General features: G+C 46.1%; 1 protein-coding gene across 1 annotated transcript; it reads left to right on the top strand.

Annotated features, from left to right (window-relative positions):
* Window positions 1–14: 14 nt before the first annotated feature.
* CRNKL1 (crooked neck pre-mRNA splicing factor 1) lies at window positions 15–17,593 on the top strand. Its single transcript, XM_012927175.2, has 14 exons — window positions 15–197; window positions 1,362–1,514; window positions 2,512–2,603; window positions 3,616–3,774; window positions 4,166–4,332; window positions 7,385–7,563; window positions 9,173–9,343; window positions 10,245–10,436; window positions 11,426–11,485; window positions 12,715–12,795; window positions 13,830–14,069; window positions 15,464–15,565; window positions 16,297–16,545; window positions 17,308–17,593. Exons 1-14 carry the CDS (start codon window positions 147–149, stop codon window positions 17,473–17,475), a joined length of 2,064 nt encoding a protein of 687 aa, XP_012782629.2. The 5' UTR covers window positions 15–146; the 3' UTR covers window positions 17,476–17,593.
* Window positions 17,594–18,644: the final 1,051 nt, after the last annotated feature.

Genomic DNA, 18,644 nt, shown 5'->3' on the forward strand with positions numbered 1-18,644 from the left:
CCAGGTTGCTCTGGGACTTCCGGTTCCTGTTCCGGGCGCCTGTTTGTTGTGGAGGCCGCAGCTTGGTGGTGTCCGGGAGGCTTGGGGAACCCATTTCTGGCATTTGCTGGGGGGAGCAGGGCTCCCGACATCCGAAGGCTGCAGACATGGCGGCGTCCACCGCGGCGGGAAAGCAGCGCATTCCTAAAGTGGCCAAGGTAGGCGTGGGTAGCAGGGGGGCCTGCGGGGAGGGCCGGGCCGCTTCGGGGTGCTTGGGGCGCGCCAGGGTATTTTGAGGGGAGCTGTGTGTCTCCCTGCGCGTTCCAGGGCGAGCCGGTGTCGGAGTCTCGGGGGGCAAGGCGTCCGACTGCGGTCGTCCTGGCCTGGGTTTAGCCTGGGTTCTGCCTGGTGGTGAAGTCAGGGTGTCAGGGAGCTACACCCTCGACGTGGGCCGTGAGCGGTGCTTAATACACAGGCTTGAACTAAAAGCACGTGGGCCTTATTGAAGCGAATTAGACCGCTTCATTATCCGAGACGGGTGCCGAGCCTTTTGGGGTAGTCCTTGTCCCCCGTTTGTGCCTCCCCCCCCCCCGGACCCTTAGAGACAGCAACGCTTGTAGCGTGTGCTCCCCCCCCCCCGGGTGCTTGGGCTGGACGCTCCTTCAGGACCAGCTGTGTGTATTTCACATGCCATGTTGAACAATGCTGCTTACGATTCGGACCCTCAGCTTGCACGGAGTGCCTTTAGCCCAGTAGCACCTGTTGGCAATTTAAAATTTTTCTCTGACCTGCATTAGAAAGTCAGGAAAAACAAGTGGCATTGGTTTCTTTTTTAATATAACTTGATTTAACTAGGTATATCAAAAATATGACTTCAGTATACAATTAATGAGGTCTGTTATCATTCATAGCAAATCATCCAAACCGGTATAATTTTTGCTCTCCAGTGCCCGTCTCATTTTGGCGCCTTGCCCTAATGGTCACTGTGTTGCACAGCCCCACTCTAACACCTCCAAAACTTTACCATTTAAAGGTGGGAGCTCAGTGAACATTACCGCTCATTTGAAATGCTGTGTAAAACCAGAGCATTCTTTCAGATGCAGAACTGGGTCAGCGGGAGTAGTAATGCTAATTGAAGCAAAGTGTCTGCTAAGCATAAAATGAGCGTTTTACTCTCCTGAAAAGGCAGCATTAGCGTTGCTTTTTCTCTTGAGCTGAGCCTGTCACCTGTTGCTTTGTGTCCACCGGTGTCTGTGAGATAGGAAGCAGCACTTCCCTCCATCCAGCCTTGGAGGTGAGGGAACACGAGTCTGCTGTAGGGCTTGGAGGAGGGGGAGCGTGGAAGAATGTCTCCCTAAACTGGGGATGTTTTCTCTCACAAGGTCAAAAACAAAGCGCCGGCGGAAGTGCAGATCACCGCGGAGCAGCTGCTCCGGGAAGCCAAGGAGCGTGAGCTCGAGCTGCTCCCGCCGCCACCGCAGCAGAAGATCACCGATGAGGAAGAGTTAAACGATTACAAGCTAAGGAAGAGGAAGGTGAGTGTGCTTGCTCTCAGCGTCTCAGCTGTGCAGAATGTAGCATCCCATACGTGTGCTGATTTGAATCCCAGCTCCCTGCTTATGGCCCGGGAACGCAGCAGAAATCCTTGGACTGCTGCACGCACTTGGGAGAGCCAGGAGAAGCTCCTGTTTTCTGACCAGTCGAGCTGTGGCCCTTGCATCCATCTGGGGAGTGAACCAGCAGATGGAGACCTTCTCTGTCTCTGCAAAATCTGTCCAAATAAAAATAATTTTTTTAAGAAACGTAGGGGTGGGGAGAATCCAAGTACCTATGAAACTGTGTCACATAATACAATGTAATTAATGAATTAAAAATAATAAATAAAGAAAGAAAGAAAGAAATGTAGACATCAGAGTTGAAGTTTCTGATTGATGTAAAGCTGTATGGCCTAGATGAGGTTGATGTTTCTAGCTTTCTCGCTAACAGATAAATGTTACCGAGCTATACAAAACGTGCTATGAACTGTCCGTCTGAAGTAAAGCAGTTAAATGTATCAGACGTAGTTTGGGTGCTGAGCCAAAGGTGGAAAAGCTGCCAGAGATGCATACCTAGCCCAGCTGCCTTTTGCACTTGTTCGTGTGCTCCCTCCCACAGTGAGGGTTAAGACCTGTTCCAGGATCATGAGACGGTTGGGGTCTGATTTGACCTCCTCGCACTAGAAAGTGAGATTAATCTAAAGCATAAAACCAGAGCATTGCCGTTAAAGTTGTCTTCATGAGCATTTCCTTATTAGAGGCAAGCACAAAGTGTGTTAGCAGCAGAGGGGAAAATACCAGAAGTTCCTCACAGCCTAGCTGTTTGGTTGTAGGAGTTAAAATATGTTGTTAGGACCTTCTGTTACCTTACTCAAGGATTCTAGTATGTAATTTCTCCCAAACAAGAACCAAATGACCTCGTTAGTACAAGGAGGTGCACCTTGGAGGCACAGGTGCTGCATTTTCCTCTAATTTGATCCTTTTTGCCGTCTTCCAGACTTTCGAAGATAACATAAGAAAAAACAGGACTGTAATTAGTAACTGGATCAAATACGCACAATGGGAGGAGAGTCTGAAAGAGATTCAAAGGTAAAATTGCCAAGATTTATTATAAAGATGTTGTAAGTTGGGAGTTTTAAAAAATAGTTAGAAAAGGTTATATTCCAAGTGAACGAATGTGCCTCTGCTCAGTGGGTTAAGCCACCTCCTGTGGCGCTGGCAGCTTGCATAAGCACTGGCTTGAATCCCAGCTGTTCCACTTTTGATCCTGCTCCCTGTTAATGCACCTGGGAAGGCAGAAGGTGGCCCGAGTGCCTGGGCCTCTGCTACCAGGAGGAAGCTGGAAGCTCCTGGCTTTGGTGTTGCCCAGCCCCAGCCGTTACAACCATTTGGATGCTGAACCAGAGAATGGAAGGTCTGTCTCTCTGTAACTCTACCTTTCAGATAAATAAGTCTGAAAAAGAAAGCATGACTCTGGCAGTATTTTCCAACTTGCTTTGTGGCATCCTCCAACTCTTGAGGGGGCTTTAGGGACATTGTTGTAGGGGAGTCCTTGGAGAGGTGGCAGGTGCAGGTTGGATGGGTGGATCTTCCCTCCAGCGAGCACTCTGGCTACAGCATCAGGATTGTCTGCTTTCTGTGTCTTGAAAGTTTAGCAGTGTTCTACCTGATAACAGGGACCAAGACGGAAACTGCCCCGTCTTGTTGTGCAGCCTTTCTGTGCCCTGGTACCCTCTATGGAGGGTAGAATCACCACCCCTTAACCCGTCGTTTCTGTTTCCCACGAAGCTTGCCTGTTCGTTCTGCCTGTGCTGTGCACACCTTCCCAGCAGCTTTCTTCTCCTAGAGACTGGACTACCTGCCCCTAAGCTCATTCACCAGACATTTTGATTTCTTTCCCTTGGCTTCCTCCCCAGCGCTCTGCTGTGACATGTGTGTTTATCTTTCTGTAGACTTTGGGAGGTGTTTGGGAACCCCATCTCTTCCATTTTTAATGTCCCACACGTGGCTGACGGAACACCCATTAAAATGGCAGGGCATTGCAGTTGGTAGTTGCTACATGTTGCGTGTTCAGCTTTTGATGCGTTCAAATCTTTCTCAGGGCTCGATCCATATACGAGCGTGCGTTAGATGTAGACTACCGAAATATTACACTCTGGCTGAAATATGCAGAAATGGAAATGAAGAATCGCCAGGTTAATCATGCCCGTAATATCTGGGACCGGGCCATAACAACTCTGCCACGAGTCAACCAGTTCTGGTAAGTGCTAACTTAATGCAGACAGCCTCTTAGACACTAGAGAAGCCCCATGTTTTAGTGTGTTTTTCATTTACACAATTTAGAAGTATTGCCTGTGTTTAAGGTTACATCCTGCTTTTTCATTAATCATCCCATAAATGCTTTTTAATGTCTCATGGGTACTAAGTCATAATCATAGTGTGATCAGGACTGAGATGTTGATCGCGGTGATTTGTACCTAAAAGCTTTGAATTGAGGTAGACAACTTAAAAGATCTTCCAGTGCGTCAAATTGATATTTCAATATGAACACATACTAATTGACCTTAACCTTTAGGAAGGGTGCATCCTTAAGTCTTCCCGTTTAGTAAAGCCATAACCAGAAATTGTCAGAGATTGTGATTCTGTTGAAGGTACAAGTACACCTACATGGAGGAGATGCTGGGGAACATTGCTGGGGCGCGGCAGGTGTTTGAACGCTGGATGGAATGGCAGCCGGAGGAGCAAGCCTGGCACTCCTACATCAACTTTGAGCTGAGATACAAAGAGGTAGAACGGGCCCGCACCATTTATGAGCGATATATCCTTTGGATGAGATCTCGGGGTGCCGCTGTCCTGGGTGATGTCATCGTGGCCAGGACACAGTGTTCTTGATGGGCTGGAAAACAGGAAGTCTTCAGAAAGTTATGGGAAATACGGATTATGAAGATGCATGAATTTCAGAGTTTCTGCACCCCGATTAATTTAGCTTTAAGTTAATCCTTAGTGGTCTGAGTGATTGAGTCTGTCACAGTGAGACCCTGATTATTTATATTTCAGGACTAATTCTGAGGTTCCCTGTGGAAAATGATGCCCCACGGTCCTGGCTGCTGGGGCCAGCCGTGTTTTCTGAGGTGAGTCGCTGTTTGTAGTGGCGTGTGTCCAAGGGCTGGCTGTTCACCAGCTCTGAGCCCAGTGAGCCACTCAGCTCCCGAACTCCACAAGGAGCAGCAGAGTGCTCAGAAAGATTAGATGATACATGTGAGGGCACCTTCAGAGGCAGAAGTAGTTGGTTCTCATTTCACAGATTTCATGTTTATGAATTTATAAGCTTACTAAACCCAGCATTAGTAATTGGAGCACATTTGTGAACATAAAGGGGTGAAAAACTAGAGTCTTCCGGTGGGCATATTCTGAGCTGAAGGCCAGAAACCAAACCCACCTGCCTGCTCGTGGGCTCGTGGCTATGCCCAGGAGTGAGACAGGAGGACCCAGTGCTGGACGGAGCCAGCAGCTGCTACTTGGGAGCCAGTGGGGCAGGATTTGAATTCCCACTCGGGTGACCTAGGTCCATCACATAGATCTGTCACGTAATGCTTCTGCACCACATCTTCTGTAGATTATCATGAATACAGTCTGCCAGGATGAGCTGTGTTTGGGATTTATTAGTCTTCGAGAAATATGTATGCATCACATTTCCCCCGGAACATCTGTTCTGTTTGCAAAAATGGAGCGTCTGCAGGGACTGTGGAATATAACTTCACGGTGAGAAACAGCTTGATTAGGCAGTGTTCTTGTTGTAGTCATGACTACTTACTTGATTATCAGTCTGATGAAAGGGTTTAAGCAGCTGTTACATATAAGCCAGGCATGGGCTGAGCACTGTACAAATGCTGTCATTGAGACCTCATGACACGTCTTAATGCAGAAACTTGTACAGGTGAGGGTGGTCCTGAAGTTCAGTTGCTTGCCCACAGCCTCCCAGGCAGTGGTGGGGCTGGCACAGTGACCTGTGGGAGCAGCTTCAGGACAAGTGCTCTGTGTGTGATTCCTTGGAGATGGATTAGAAATAGGACCTATTAAATAGATCAAGGGGCAGTTTAAAACATTCTCCTTTGGCTATACTTAGCAGTGTGTGTTTGCTTTCAAAAGATTTATTTGTTTGAAACAGTCATAGAGGAAGAGGGACAGAGATTTTCATCCACTGGTTCACTTCCCAAGTGACCACATTGGCCAAAGCTGGGCCATGCTGAAGCCAGGGATTTCCCAAGTGGGTGCAGAGACCCAAGCACCTGGGCCATCTGCTGCTTTCCAAGGCACATTAGTGGGGAGCACCTATGGGACAGCAACTTAAGCCTCTGCCTGTAGCACTAGCATCCTGTGTGGGTGTGGGTTCAAGTCCTGGCCACTCCGCCTCTGAACCAGCTCCCTGCTGAGTGCCTGGAAGAGCAGTGAAGGATGGCCTAAATGCTTGTGCTTCTGCAGCGTCCGGTGGGCCCAGAGGAAGTTCCTGGCTCCTGACTTCAAATTGGCCCAGCTGCAGCTATTACTGCTCTGTGAACCAGTGAATGGAACTTCTTTGTTTCCTTCTCCCTGTAACTTTCAAATTTTTTTTAAAAAAAAAAAAGGAGCTCCCAGGACTGTAAATAATTCTTATACAGGATGCCAGCATTGCACGTAGAGCTGTGCTGTAACAGTGTCCCAATAGTTCAAATATTATATTACATACTCAACAATATTAATAGGTGCCATCTTATGACCACATTTATTTGTCCAGAAACTATACTAAAGGTTGTACATATGTTTTCCCATTTAAAACTGCTGATAATTTAGTGAGGTTGATATTTTTCCCTATTTACAGATGTAAAAAAAAAAAAAAGAGACATGTTATGGCTGGTGGCCTTGGCTAAGGGGTTTTTTTTTTGTTTGTTTGTTTGTTTTGGGTTTTTTATTGTTGTTGTTTTTGACTCCAAACCCTTGTTGATTCTCACCACTATCTTGGCTGAATGCTGGAAGAGGTTCTGTGGCACCCTTGTTTCTGTTGCATCACCCACGTGGTTCTAATTTGAGTTGGTATTTGGGTTTTTATTTGAGAGGCAAAGTGATAAGAGCTCCTATCCACAGGCCATTAGTGGAGTGTCTTGGGGAAGGAACCCAAGGTCAGAACTTCATCCCTGGACCCTCGGCCAGCTTTCCTCCCTTCTCCCCTTTGTCCAGTTTCTCCTGATGTCTTCTTCCTACTACTCTTTTCTCCTGTGTTTCCCTTCCAGTAACGTCCTCCACTCAGGGTATACAGAATGTCATTCTGAGCCATCTAGAACAGCCGAGATTCATGCACAGAGCCACCCCCCTTGGACCAGGTGCATTCATCCATGGGTCCACCTCTTGTCATGGCCAGGAACCTGCTCATCAGCCAGCCAGACACCCACACAGTGACTCTGCTTGTCTGCGTTCCTGGTTTCTCTGTGAGGAAGGCTTGGCCATCCTCTCGGAGCCTTCCAACCTGTGCCATGATCACAATAGCAGTCACACACTGAAACTGTCCTGGCAGGGTGTTGCTGTGTGTGGTCACTCTGGAAGCCAGCCTCCTGCCACCTGGAGGTTCTTTATTCCATCTGTGGTAGCTGCAGCTGGCTAAGCTTCTGCTGGAAGCCAGGAACTCATTCTAGGACTCCCACTTGGGTGGCAGGGACCCAGTTATGTGAGCCGTCACTGCTGCCTGCAGGTAGTCAGGAGCCGGAGGCAGGTCTTGACCCCAGGCTTGCCAAAATAGGACGTGTACGTTGAAACCAGCATCCTAATAGGCCAGTCACCTGCCCTTGTTTGTTTGAAGTCATGTTACCTTGCCTAGTATTTCCTTAATTCTCTTCCACTTGTCCTTGTGCACCCTGATGTTAAGAATTGGATTAAGTATGCCCGCTTTGAAGAGAAACATGCTTATTTTGCCCATGCTCGGAAAGTGTATGAGCGGGCTGTTGAGTTCTTTGGAGATGAGCATATGGATGAACACCTGTATGTTGCCTTTGCCAAGTTTGAAGAAAACCAGAAAGAAGTAAGTTTACTTAGAAAATTCAATTATATTGTGAAACAGTTTAGAAAAGATTTCATCTTGTTCATTTCTATTCCTTATACAGATGATCTGAAAATAAAAAATACAGCTATTCACAGAACACAGCATGTGTGTGTGGCTAAACTATATTCATAAGCTGAGCTGTTAAAAAGTGTGTCATAGCTGTTAATTTTGTTGGGCTTGTCTCAAAATCTAGCCTTTAAATACGAATGTCTGTAAGTGGAGAGTTGTTCATTTGGCATCCTGTGATTAAAAGGTTTTACAGGTAACAAACCTAGCAAACAAAAAGCTGAAAGTCCTCAGAGCAGAGAACAGAATTTAGAATGGGAAAAAACAAAGTAATAAAAAGCCCTAGGAACAAGTCCGTTTTTTTCTTTCATTGCTATATGGAAAATAATCCTTTCAAGTACCTCAAATAATACAGAATTGAAACAGGTAACCTTTTTTTCTTTTTTAAATTTATTTTTATTGAAGGAGATACAGGGGTAAAGATCTTCAGTCCACTAGTTCACTCCCCGGATGTCCGTAACAGCTGTAGTTGAGCTGGCCAGAAGCTGCTTCTGGGTCTCCCAAATGGGTGCACAGGTCCAAGAACTTGGTCCATCTTCCTGCTACTTTTCCAAGCCCAGTAGCAGGGAACAAGCTAGATTGGAAGTGGTGCAGCCTAGACTCCAACCGGTCCCCATATGGGATGCCAAGGTAACAGGCAGTGACTTTACCCAGCGCTGTACTGTGCTGTATCTCTTTACAGTTCTTAATTTGTTTTACTTTTTTTTACTGGAAAGGCAAAGAGTGGTCTCCCATCTACTGGTTCATTCCCAGACTGCAGAGAACTAGGGCTGAGCTGGGTTAGGACAAAGCCAAGAGCTGGGAATTCGGTATAGGTTTCCTGCATGGGTGGCAGGAAGCCAAGTGCTTGAGCCGTCCCCTGTTGCCTCCCAGGGTGTGCGTTACCAGGAGGCTGGAGTTGGAAGTGAAGCCTGGCTTGAGTGTGGGCACTCTGACCTTGATAGCAGTGTCCCAAGCATCAGTGGGCCCAGTGGCCAGCTCTCATATATATCTTAGCCTCTGCCTGATTTTTCTAGGGGAGACCAATACAGAGACTTTGGAAATGGTTAAGAGTGGAGAGCGCTGGGCAGATGTAGAGGAGGGATGTGTTAAAGAGGTGGAAGTAGCAGAGCTTGTTGAGGGATTGGACATGTGAATGAGGAGAGGAGAGGGAGCAAAGGCGGACCCCTGGGATGTCTAGTGTGAGCACATGTGTTTGTAGGCACTGCCTGCTGAGATTGATAAGCCGGCAAGGGCCAAGACTGAGGGTCAGCAGAGAAGGGCAGCTCAGACTGGGGCCTTGAGGTTGAGCGGTGCAGTGGCTAGCCAACCGGCCACAACAGGTAACTGTGTTCAGTGTGGAGCTCCAAACAGCTTCAGTCCATGTTAACCGAGAGACCTTCAACAAGCAGAGAAGTCTTTATTGTAGACATATTGAGGTCTCCCAGTCTGACCGTTAAGTATCGTTTTATGCCACCATAACACTGTATAGTTGGTGACTAGGATGAGAACAGTGTGTTAGAGGTAATCTGTCTACTTCCAGTTTGAACGAGTGCGTGTGATCTACAAGTATGCCCTGGATAGAATTTCAAAGCAGGAGGCCCAAGAGCTCTTCAAAAATTACACCATCTTTGAGAAGAAGTTTGGTGACAGACGTGGAATTGAAGATATCATTGTGAGCAAACGGAGATTCCAGTATGAAGAAGAGGTGAAGGTGAGTGCTGGTGTGGGTGATTAAGACTACGATTAACAAAGATGTGCTGATTAACATGGCAGTGGCACGGATAATAGCAAGTTAGGGTTACCAGTGAGGACTGTCTTGATGAGTATGATAAACGGGCAGCTATTGGAAGACATATGGGCACAAATGAGGCTGCTAAGCAAAGGCAAGCAAAATCAGGCATTCAGGTGTTGAAAGTCACTCTGGTGATTGCTGACTGCATGCCATGAAACTTGAATCAAAGTAATCTGGCTGCTGCGTTCATCTTGTGAAAGAAGAGTCAGGTGGATCCAGAAAACCTGTCGTGTGTGTCGCCTGTTCTCTCAGGTGCCTGAGTGAAAGATGTATGGTGCATGTGGTTCTGTTCCATTTTATTGGTATGTAGTGTTTTGATTTCATTGATTGTAGCATTTTCTTTTCTTTTTCTGTGTGTTTAAAATTGTTTTGCTTATCAAGTTGATTAAGGTATGTGAGCAAAGGACTCTAGGATTGAGGACCAAGTTTGGCGTTAGGAAGGGTCGTAGGCCAGCAAGCTATGTTCAGGATACTATAAATTGACTGTTGATTGAAAAGGTGCCTTTCCCAGTCATAAGCATCATAGAATCCCAAAGTAACTGTATTACAGACATGCTACGTAGTCTCATATAGAAGAAAGCACATTTTGAGGATGGACATCTAATTCATTTTCTGGGGACCGAGGACCGTAGGCTGCCTTGGTGTGGGACACATTGCCAGTCATCTGTGCTCTATATTCCTTTCTATTCATACAATTGCAAGAATGGTTTGGTTTGTTTTGTTTTAAGACAGGGAAATGCCAAAATGTCGAAGTCGGTCTACTGCCTCCCCATAGGCTAGCAAGTGTACTCTTGACTCACTGATCAGGTCTTCTGCCTAGGCTAATCCACACAATTATGACGCATGGTTTGACTACTTGCGCTTGGTGGAAAGTGATGCGGAAGCTGACACTGTGCGGGAGGTCTACGAGAGAGCCATTGCCAACGTGCCGCCCATTCAGGAGAAGAGGCACTGGAAGCGCTACATCTACCTGTGGATCAACTACGCCCTCTACGAGGAGTTGGAGGCAAAGGTGAACAGCACTGGTGTTACTTGTCCGCTGTTAATGGTTTCATCACCCGCTGCTCTAGCTTGCCTGTTGTGGGTACTAGCTAATACCTGGAATCCTGGAAATGATTTAGTTTTAAATTCTTTTACAAGCCTCTGTCCAGCCATAGAGAAACATTGAAACTTATGCCTGTTGAGAACAAAGGTGAAGTGCATTTTGTTATATCTCTTACACCTTGAGGAGCAAGGAACCACTTGGAACTTGAGGCAGTGATACGGACGTTGGTCCACATAGCTGCCTGGGTTTTTCCAAAAACCAGGGATCCTGGCCAGATTGTACAGTTTTTATTTTAGTGAAAGTCACATGGCATTTTTAGAACTTGATCAGTGTGACTTGACAGGGAAAGATTAACTTTGCATTGTTGAACTGAGACCACACAGTCTCTCTGTATCTGCTAGCAGGTAAAAACTTTCTCCAAAGGTGTGCTTTATGTTTGATGACTGTATGCTGTGTGGTTTTTTTTTTTTTAAGATTTATTTATTTTATTTGAAAGCCAGAGTTAGAGAATCTCCTCCGTATGGTCATTCATTCCTCAGATGGGGAGAGTGGCCAGGGCTGAGTGAGGCCAGAGCCAGGAGCTTCATCTGGGTCTCCCACATTGGTGCAGGACCCAAGCACTTCGGCCACCCTCCACTGCTTTCTTGTAGCTTTAGCAGGGAGCTGGATCAGCAGTGGAGAAGCCAGGACTTGCAGGTGTCTCTGGGGGATGCTGGTTTTGCAGTTTGTGGGTTACCTGGATGCCGCAATGCCAGCCCCTGATTGTGATTCTTAAATGAAAACAGTTCTTTCATGGCCAAAGATAGTCATACTTTTGATCATAAGTGTCGTCAAGAGCTTGAAAATAGCAACTTAGGATTACATTCAGTGTTGGAGTGTCCTTTTTTACTATAACTAGCAAGATTAGAGTTGGCAACAGACGTCAATGAATTTTAAAATTTGTTACCCTGAAACAGGATCCCGAGAGGACAAGACAGGTGTATCAAGCCTCTTTGGAACTAATTCCTCATAAGAAGGTATGTTTGCTCGAAAGTGTTCAGTTCCTACCAGATCAGTTTGGGAAGTGGTAAGAATGAGACCGGTTCCTTGCCTCTGACAGTCTGCAGTGAGTGACAGAGATTCATGTAGAAACTCAGAGGAGACTGGGGGTGTTGAATAGACAGAGTAGGAGGAGGAAGATAGTTACGCAGAGAGTACACAGCTTGTGTGGGAGACAAGCCAGATATCTCTTCAAGAAAAGTGTTCACACCTGGATACATGCCCGTTCTGCCTATGGATCACAGGTCACTGCGTGACTCCTGGCACAGGAAACTCCTTCAGTAGAAATTTTAGTCAGATTATCTTCTGGAAGAGGTAGGATATTCTGTCGTCTTAAAAGTGTGCCCACAGAGCCAAACCTGTTCTTTTTTTATTTTTTTCCTTTCTTTTCTTCTTCTTTTTTTTAAGATTATTTACTTTTTTATTGGAAATATAGAGAGAGGAGGAGGGACAGAGGGAAAGATCTTCCATTCACTGATTCACTCCCCAAGTGACCGAAACGGCCAGAGCTGAACTGATCCAAAGCCAGGAGCTTCCAAGTAGGGCTGCCAGGATTAGAACTGGTGCCCATATGGGATCCCAGCGTGTGCAAGGCGAGGACTTTAGCTGTTAGGCTACTGTGCTGGGCCCAACAAAGCCTGTTTTTTGTTTTTTTGAAAGACTTATTTAATTTTATTGCCAAGTCAGATATATAGAGAGAAGGAGAGACAGAGAGGAAGATCTTCCATCCGATGATTCACTCCCCAACTGATAATGGCCGGTACTGCACTAATCCGAAGCCAGGAGCCAGGAGCTCTTCTGGGTCTCCCACACGGGTGCAGGGTCCCAAGGCTTTGGGCGTCCTCGACTGCTTTCCCAGGCCACAAGCAGGAAGCTGAATAGGAAGCAGGGCTACTGGGATTAGAACCGGCGCCCATATGGGATCCCCGGCACATTCAAGGTGAGGACTTTAGCTGCTAGGCCACCGCGCCGGGCCCGACAAAGCCTGTCCTAACAAGAGGTTTATAAAGTATGATGAAGTGTCTGGATCACGAGAGATTTGCCTTAACTTGAGTGAAAAATGGTCACTTTTGCTTGTAAACAGACAAAATAGATGCCTCTTCACACAGAAATTTTAAGGGTATTTGACTGCCATTAACCTTCAGTTAATTTGAGTTGAATTAAATTGAAATGAGACTCAAATATTTTTTGTGCTTTTGTGTTTTAGTTCACATTTGCCAAAATGTGGTTGTATTACGCACAGTTTGAAATCAGACAGAAAAATTTACCTTTTGCCAGAAGAGCTTTGGTAAGTACAGAAGGGATCATGGTGCCTCATAAGAAATTCCAATGAGCCCTTTAAAGTTGCACAGTTTTTAAAGCAACAGTTACACAGTATGTTTAAGTCTGTAATGTTAGAAAGTGGGTGGCTTTGAAACATGCTTAACGATAAGAATATTTCTGTACCTCTCGTCAGCATTGGAAACTTAGCACTTACTCCATCTTCCCTCTGACTAGAAGTCAGTAGTCTGATCCTGTGCAAAGTTCTGTTTTTATTAAATGAAGTTTGTTGTAGAATTGAATACTATGTTTTTTGTTTGTTTGTTTTTTGTTTTTTAAAGATTTATTTTTATTACAGTCAGATATACACAGAGGAGGAGAGACAGAGAGGAAGATCTTCCGTCCGATGATTCACTCCCCAAGTGAGCCGCAACAGGCTGGTGCACGCCGATCCGATGCCGGGAACCTGGAACCTCCTCCGGGTCTCCCACGCGGGTGCAGTGTCCCAATGCATTGGGCCGTCCTCAACTGCTTTCCCAGGCCACAAGCAGGGAGCTGGATGGGAAGTGGAGCTGCCGGGATTAGAACCGGCGCCCATATGGGATCCCAGGGCTTTCAAGGCGAGGACTTTAGCCGCTAGGCCACGTCGCCGGGCCCTGAATACTATGTTTAAAAGCAGCTATCCCTTCCTTGTTCTCACCCTGGCAGTGGGCAACAAGGCAGCCTTCCTTCTTTGGGTACTTGTTCATGTAGAGGAGATATTGTACATCTGAATCACATTTCTAAGGGATCCTGAAAATTGAAGTCCACAGAGCTCTCTAGAACATCGCCTCTTGCTGAAAAGGAACTAATCGGCAAGGCCACTGTGTAGCTAAAGAAGCCCGAGGGCCTTCCTGTCGCCTTTTGTGAAGATGCCGTTTGTTGGGGGCTGGAGGGTTGGTTTCCATGTTGGCCCTGCTGTGCTCTGCCTCAGCAGCATGTACCTCTAGAACAGGCTGGCCGAGACCTGCACAAGTGGAGCCCACTGCGGTATCATGGTGGTCTGCTCATTCTCTCTTCCAGGGGACTTCCATAGGCAAATGTCCAAAGAACAAATTATTTAAAGGTTACATAGAATTGGAACTGCAGCTTCGAGAATTTGACAGATGCCGGAAGCTTTACGAAAAGTTTCTGGAATTTGGACCTGAAAATTGTACTTCCTGGATTAAATTTGCAGAATTAGAGACAATTCTTGGTGATATTGACAGAGCCCGGGCAATCTACGAATTAGCCATCAGCCAGCCACGCTTGGATATGCCAGAGGTGAGGATCTCACTTGGAGTTGTTCACAGTACTCCTCCAGAATTACTCTGAATGAACATACATTGTAGAATAAAAGATGACCTAACGAACCTGAGTTCTACTCAGGATTTGTGTTTGTAGGGTAGAAAGGCTGACTGTGGGGATGGCCCTGTGGTCAGGTACTGGAGTGCGGCAGCAGCCAAGAACACTGGGATGTAATAGGCTGGGGCTTTGCTGTCTTCCTCCCTTTCTCAATCTTGGACGGCTATGATAGGAGAGTGAAGGCTAAACAACCCCCCATGGAGGACTACAGGTGGAGGTGGGGGTTCTCCTGGTACTTTTGCCCAAGAGGCTCCACTTAGATCAGCTTGTACAAATTGAAGTCCTGACCTGCCTTTAGCAGTAGAGTTTAAACCACCAGGTGGCACCAAACCACATCAAGGACTGGTTTGAATGTCTCAGAACTCACCCTGGCTTTTTGTTTGTTTGTTTTGTTTTTTTTTATTTTGTCTTTTTTTTTTTAAAGATTTATTTATTTTTATTACAAAGTCAGATATACAGAGAGGGGGAGAGACAGAGAGGAAGGTCTTCCGTCCAATGATTCACTCCCCAAGTGAGCCGCAGCGGCTAGTGCTGTGCCGATCCAAAGCTGGGAACCAGGAACCTCTTCTGGGTCTCCCACGCGGGTGCAGGGTCCCAAGGCTTTGGGCCATCCTCGACTGCTTTCCCAGGCCACAAGCAGGGGAGCTGGATGGGAAGTGGAGCTGCCGGGATTAGAACAGGCGCCCATATAGGATCCTGGGGCGTTCAAGGTGAGGACTTTGGCCACTAGGCCACGCCGCCGGGCCCCACCCTGGCTTTTTGTACATATTGGGTAGAAATGACCCATGACTGTGTTTAATGGCCTGGGCCACTCTCACTGCATTAGTGCAGGGTTTTCTGTATTGCTGGTTCCATGTGTTGACTCTGCTTCCCCCACCACCCTGCAAACAACTGCCAGGTGCCCAGGCCCTGGCTTACTGATTTTTAGGCCCTGACAGGTTACACCTAGCAGATGGGCAGCTGTTCAGCGAATGCTTTTTCATATTGTTGAAACTATCCCTTTTCCTCGCTGTTCAGTTGCATGTGGCAGGGTCATGGGACTGCCTGGAGACTCTGGGCTCAGCTCTCTTAATAAGTTGCACATTTGAAAAACTCGCAAAGAAGTTCTGGAACTTCCAGGCCTTTTTTCCTATAATGTGAACTTCTAGCCAGTTTTTAGCCAACATGTAAATACCTGTATTTATATGTGGTATGTCAATTGTTTATTGAAAGTTGAATGTTTGTGGGTTTAGGGTAGGATGATGATTACGCTGTATATTGGATGGGGGCATATTTCTCTGCAGGCGACAAGACTGACTTGTCCTGTTTCTTAGGTGCTGTGGAAGTCATATATTGATTTTGAAATTGAGCAGGAAGAAACTGAAAGAACACGAAATCTTTACCGACAGTTGCTTCAAAGGACACAGCACGTCAAGGTATGTGATTTCCAGAGTAAGCTCTGACTTTTGCTTGAGCCCGTAGTCTTTTGTTGTTGTTGTTTCAAATGATTTTTTTTTTTTTTTTTTTTTGCTTTTCAAGAAAGTCCTACAGAAGCCTTTGTCATGCGAAGCAAACACTGTTTTCACTGTGTGTAAATCACTTGGATATCACAGGGTTGGAAAAAGTTAAGCTCTTCATGATTTTAAGATCAGGTCAAACACCTGATTACTGCTAGAAGCAGACTGCTTTAGTATTTTATGTTGAATGTTTTCAAATTTTTTTTAAATTTATTTATTTTATATTAATTACATTGCATTATGAGACGCCATTTCATAGGCTCTGGGATTCCTCCCACCCCTCTCCATATCCTCCCCCATGGTGGATTCCTCCACCTTGTTGCAGTATTATAGTTCAAATTCAGTCAAGATTCTTTCATTGCAAGCATATACCAGGCACAGAGTCCAGCATCTTATTGTCCAGATAAATTCAATGGTTTCTTGAGGAGACCATCTCTGGTCTGAAGGCAGGGCTGGCAGAATATCATCCCAATGAATTAAAGGCCACAACGTAACATCAACAACAATTCACAACAGTGTTTTCAATTTCATATTCTGTGGAACGTTGGAGATGAAAAGGCTTAGTTACCTTGAACCAGAAGTTGATTTTAGTGGTATTAGCACATTGTACCACTAGTGTATTTAATTCAGCTCCATGTATTTATTTAAAGGTATGGATCAGTTTTGCTCAGTTTGAGTTGTCTTCAGGAAAAGAAGGAAGTTTGACTAAATGCAGACAAATTTATGAAGAGGCTAACAAGACCATGCGGAATTGTGAAGAAAAAGAAGAGAGACTTATGCTGCTGGACTCTTGGCGGAAGTTTGAGGATGAATTTGGAACTGTAGCAGATAAGGAAAGAGTAGACAAACTCATGCCAGAGAAGGTCAAGAAGAGAAGAAAGGTCCAGACTGATGATGGGGTAAGAGCCTTTGGAACTAGGCAAACAAGTAGACACGTTGTCTTTGAGATTGATCCTTTGAAGTGGCATGTGACCAGTCAGACAAAAGCAGACAGCCAGGGCAGGGTGCATGGGCCAGCTTTGGGTGGAGAATGGAAGACTGCTTGGAGATGGTGGAGCCTAGGAACCAGAGCGTTAGTGGGAGGGTATATGGTGGCAGTGATGCCTTCAGATGGGCGCTAATTCAGAGACACCTTTATAGCTGTAGGTAGAGATTTGGTGGCAGGCAGTGATGGCTTTTGTGCCTGAGACAACGTGACCAGATTACTGGCATCTCAGTCAAATTGGTTTGAGGGACTCAGGCTGAAGGAAGGCCTGCCGAGAGAGTGCTTTGTAAAGCTGGACAAGTGAATGGTGCAAGCTGGCACTAGAGCGGAACCAGTAACAGTATTTGAGAAATGAATTCAGGGGTCATTTGCAAGTGAGGGTGGGTGTGAAGGCAGGAGCCAGAATAATCACAGATTTTGTGGCTATTGCTGCTAGATAAACATTATATGTGCCTTAAGTCCATGAGATGAAAATGAGACTGAGTATCTTTAACTGACTGTGGAGAGATTTGCTTAGATTTTGTTAAAGCATTTTCTGCCCTGGGGTTCCTTTTGATGTCTTGTAAATGAAGATAAGCTGAGTTCAGAGTGTGGGTTCCCCAGTAAGATCCTCCACTTGAACTGGAATCCAGTGTTTCAGCCCTGGCTTGCTTACCCTATTGTTTTATTTCTGCAGTCTGATGCAGGCTGGGAAGAATACTACGATTACATCTTTCCAGAAGATGCTGCCAACCAACCCAACCTCAAGCTGCTGGCCATGGCCAAGCTTTGGAAGAAACAGCAGCAGGAGAAGGAAGCTGCTGAGCAGGACCCTGATAAGGATGTTGATGAGAGTGACCCCTGACCTTTTTTCATATTGATAAATGTTTTATTATTTTTATAAATTAATAGTTTGGAACTGTTGCGACTTCCAGAAGTTTTTTTTTTTACTGGTTTACCACCAAGGAATGGATTGGAAACTTTTGACAGCTATTTTTTGAATGATTTTTAAAATCAACTCGAGTGAAAAAGTAAAGACCTTGGCAAGTAAAGGAATGGCTAATTTCTTTAAAGAACCAAGCACAGGCTTTTCTGATGTTTCCATGTCATGCTTTAGAAAATGAAATTCACCTATTTTAGGTGGACCTGTTTGTTTTTGGATTAGATTCTGTGGTAATTTTTCTGGTGTTTTTTTGTGTGTCATCAGAAATGTATTCCATGCATTCATCTTGCCTTGTCTGCTAAGTCCCACAGGTATCAGTGATGCTAACTTTCCAGGTTCCTCAGTTGTAGGATGGACTGATGCTTGGACAGCTGATTGGGAACATTAGGAAAGGAATGTATGTCCCTGGCACACAGTAAGTGGTTGACGAAATGTTCTGAGCTGTTTGCTTTTTAATTCTAATATTACAAAGCAGGAGGATGTCACAGATCTATGTGAGCCTCCAGTTACAATGGAGAGGGTTGGGGTGGCGGCAGAGATGTTCTCCCTGTATCTGTTGGGGGCAAGGGTAGGCGGTCCCCCACCTCCTGTCACTTCACCAGGCTGGGGATGGTCATTTGCTGACCCTTAGAGACCCTGACGAGGGGGGGGGAGAGTGACCCAAGGCTGTTACTTGAGCTTTCTTGGTTATTGTTCTGAGAAGTTTTCAGCTTCCTTGTACCAGAGGTCAGAAATTCTGTGAGGTTCAGCTGTCCATGTCTGCATCAGTGTGTCCACAGACCGAGGTGTGTGCTGTAAAACCCGCCACCTTTTCATCCCTTGAAGAGGTACTGGGGGTGCTCTGATGGCTTACCAGACCGAGGTGTGTGCTGTAAAACCTGCCACCTTTTCATCCCTTGAAGAGGTACTGGGGGTGCTCTGATGGCTTACCAGACCGAGGTGTGTGCTGTAAAACCCGCCACCTTTTCATCCCTTGAAGAGGTACTGGGGGTCCTCTGATAGCTTACCAGAGCCGCCTGAGTCGTGCCTCTGCACATGCTCTGACCTGGGTGTCAGTGACAGGCCGGTCGTGCAGCACATGCTCTCGGCTC

Source organism: Ochotona princeps, chromosome 22, assembly GCF_030435755.1.
Source record: "Ochotona princeps isolate mOchPri1 chromosome 22, mOchPri1.hap1, whole genome shotgun sequence".
NCBI lineage: Eukaryota > Metazoa > Chordata > Mammalia > Lagomorpha > Ochotonidae > Ochotona > Ochotona princeps.

Bases quoted from the DNA above. Each gene is read 5' to 3' on its own strand.
- CRNKL1 (XM_012927175.2), top strand. From the start codon at position 147: ATGGCGGCGTCCACCGCGGCGGGAAAGCAGCGCATTCCTAAAGTGGCC. The intron at 2,604-3,615 runs GTAAAATTGCCA...AATCTTTCTCAG, and splicing joins AGTCTGAAAGAGATTCAAAG to GGCTCGATCCATATACGAGC. The intron at 11,486-12,714 runs GTATGTTTGCTC...TTTGTGTTTTAG, and splicing joins AACTAATTCCTCATAAGAAG to TTCACATTTGCCAAAATGTG.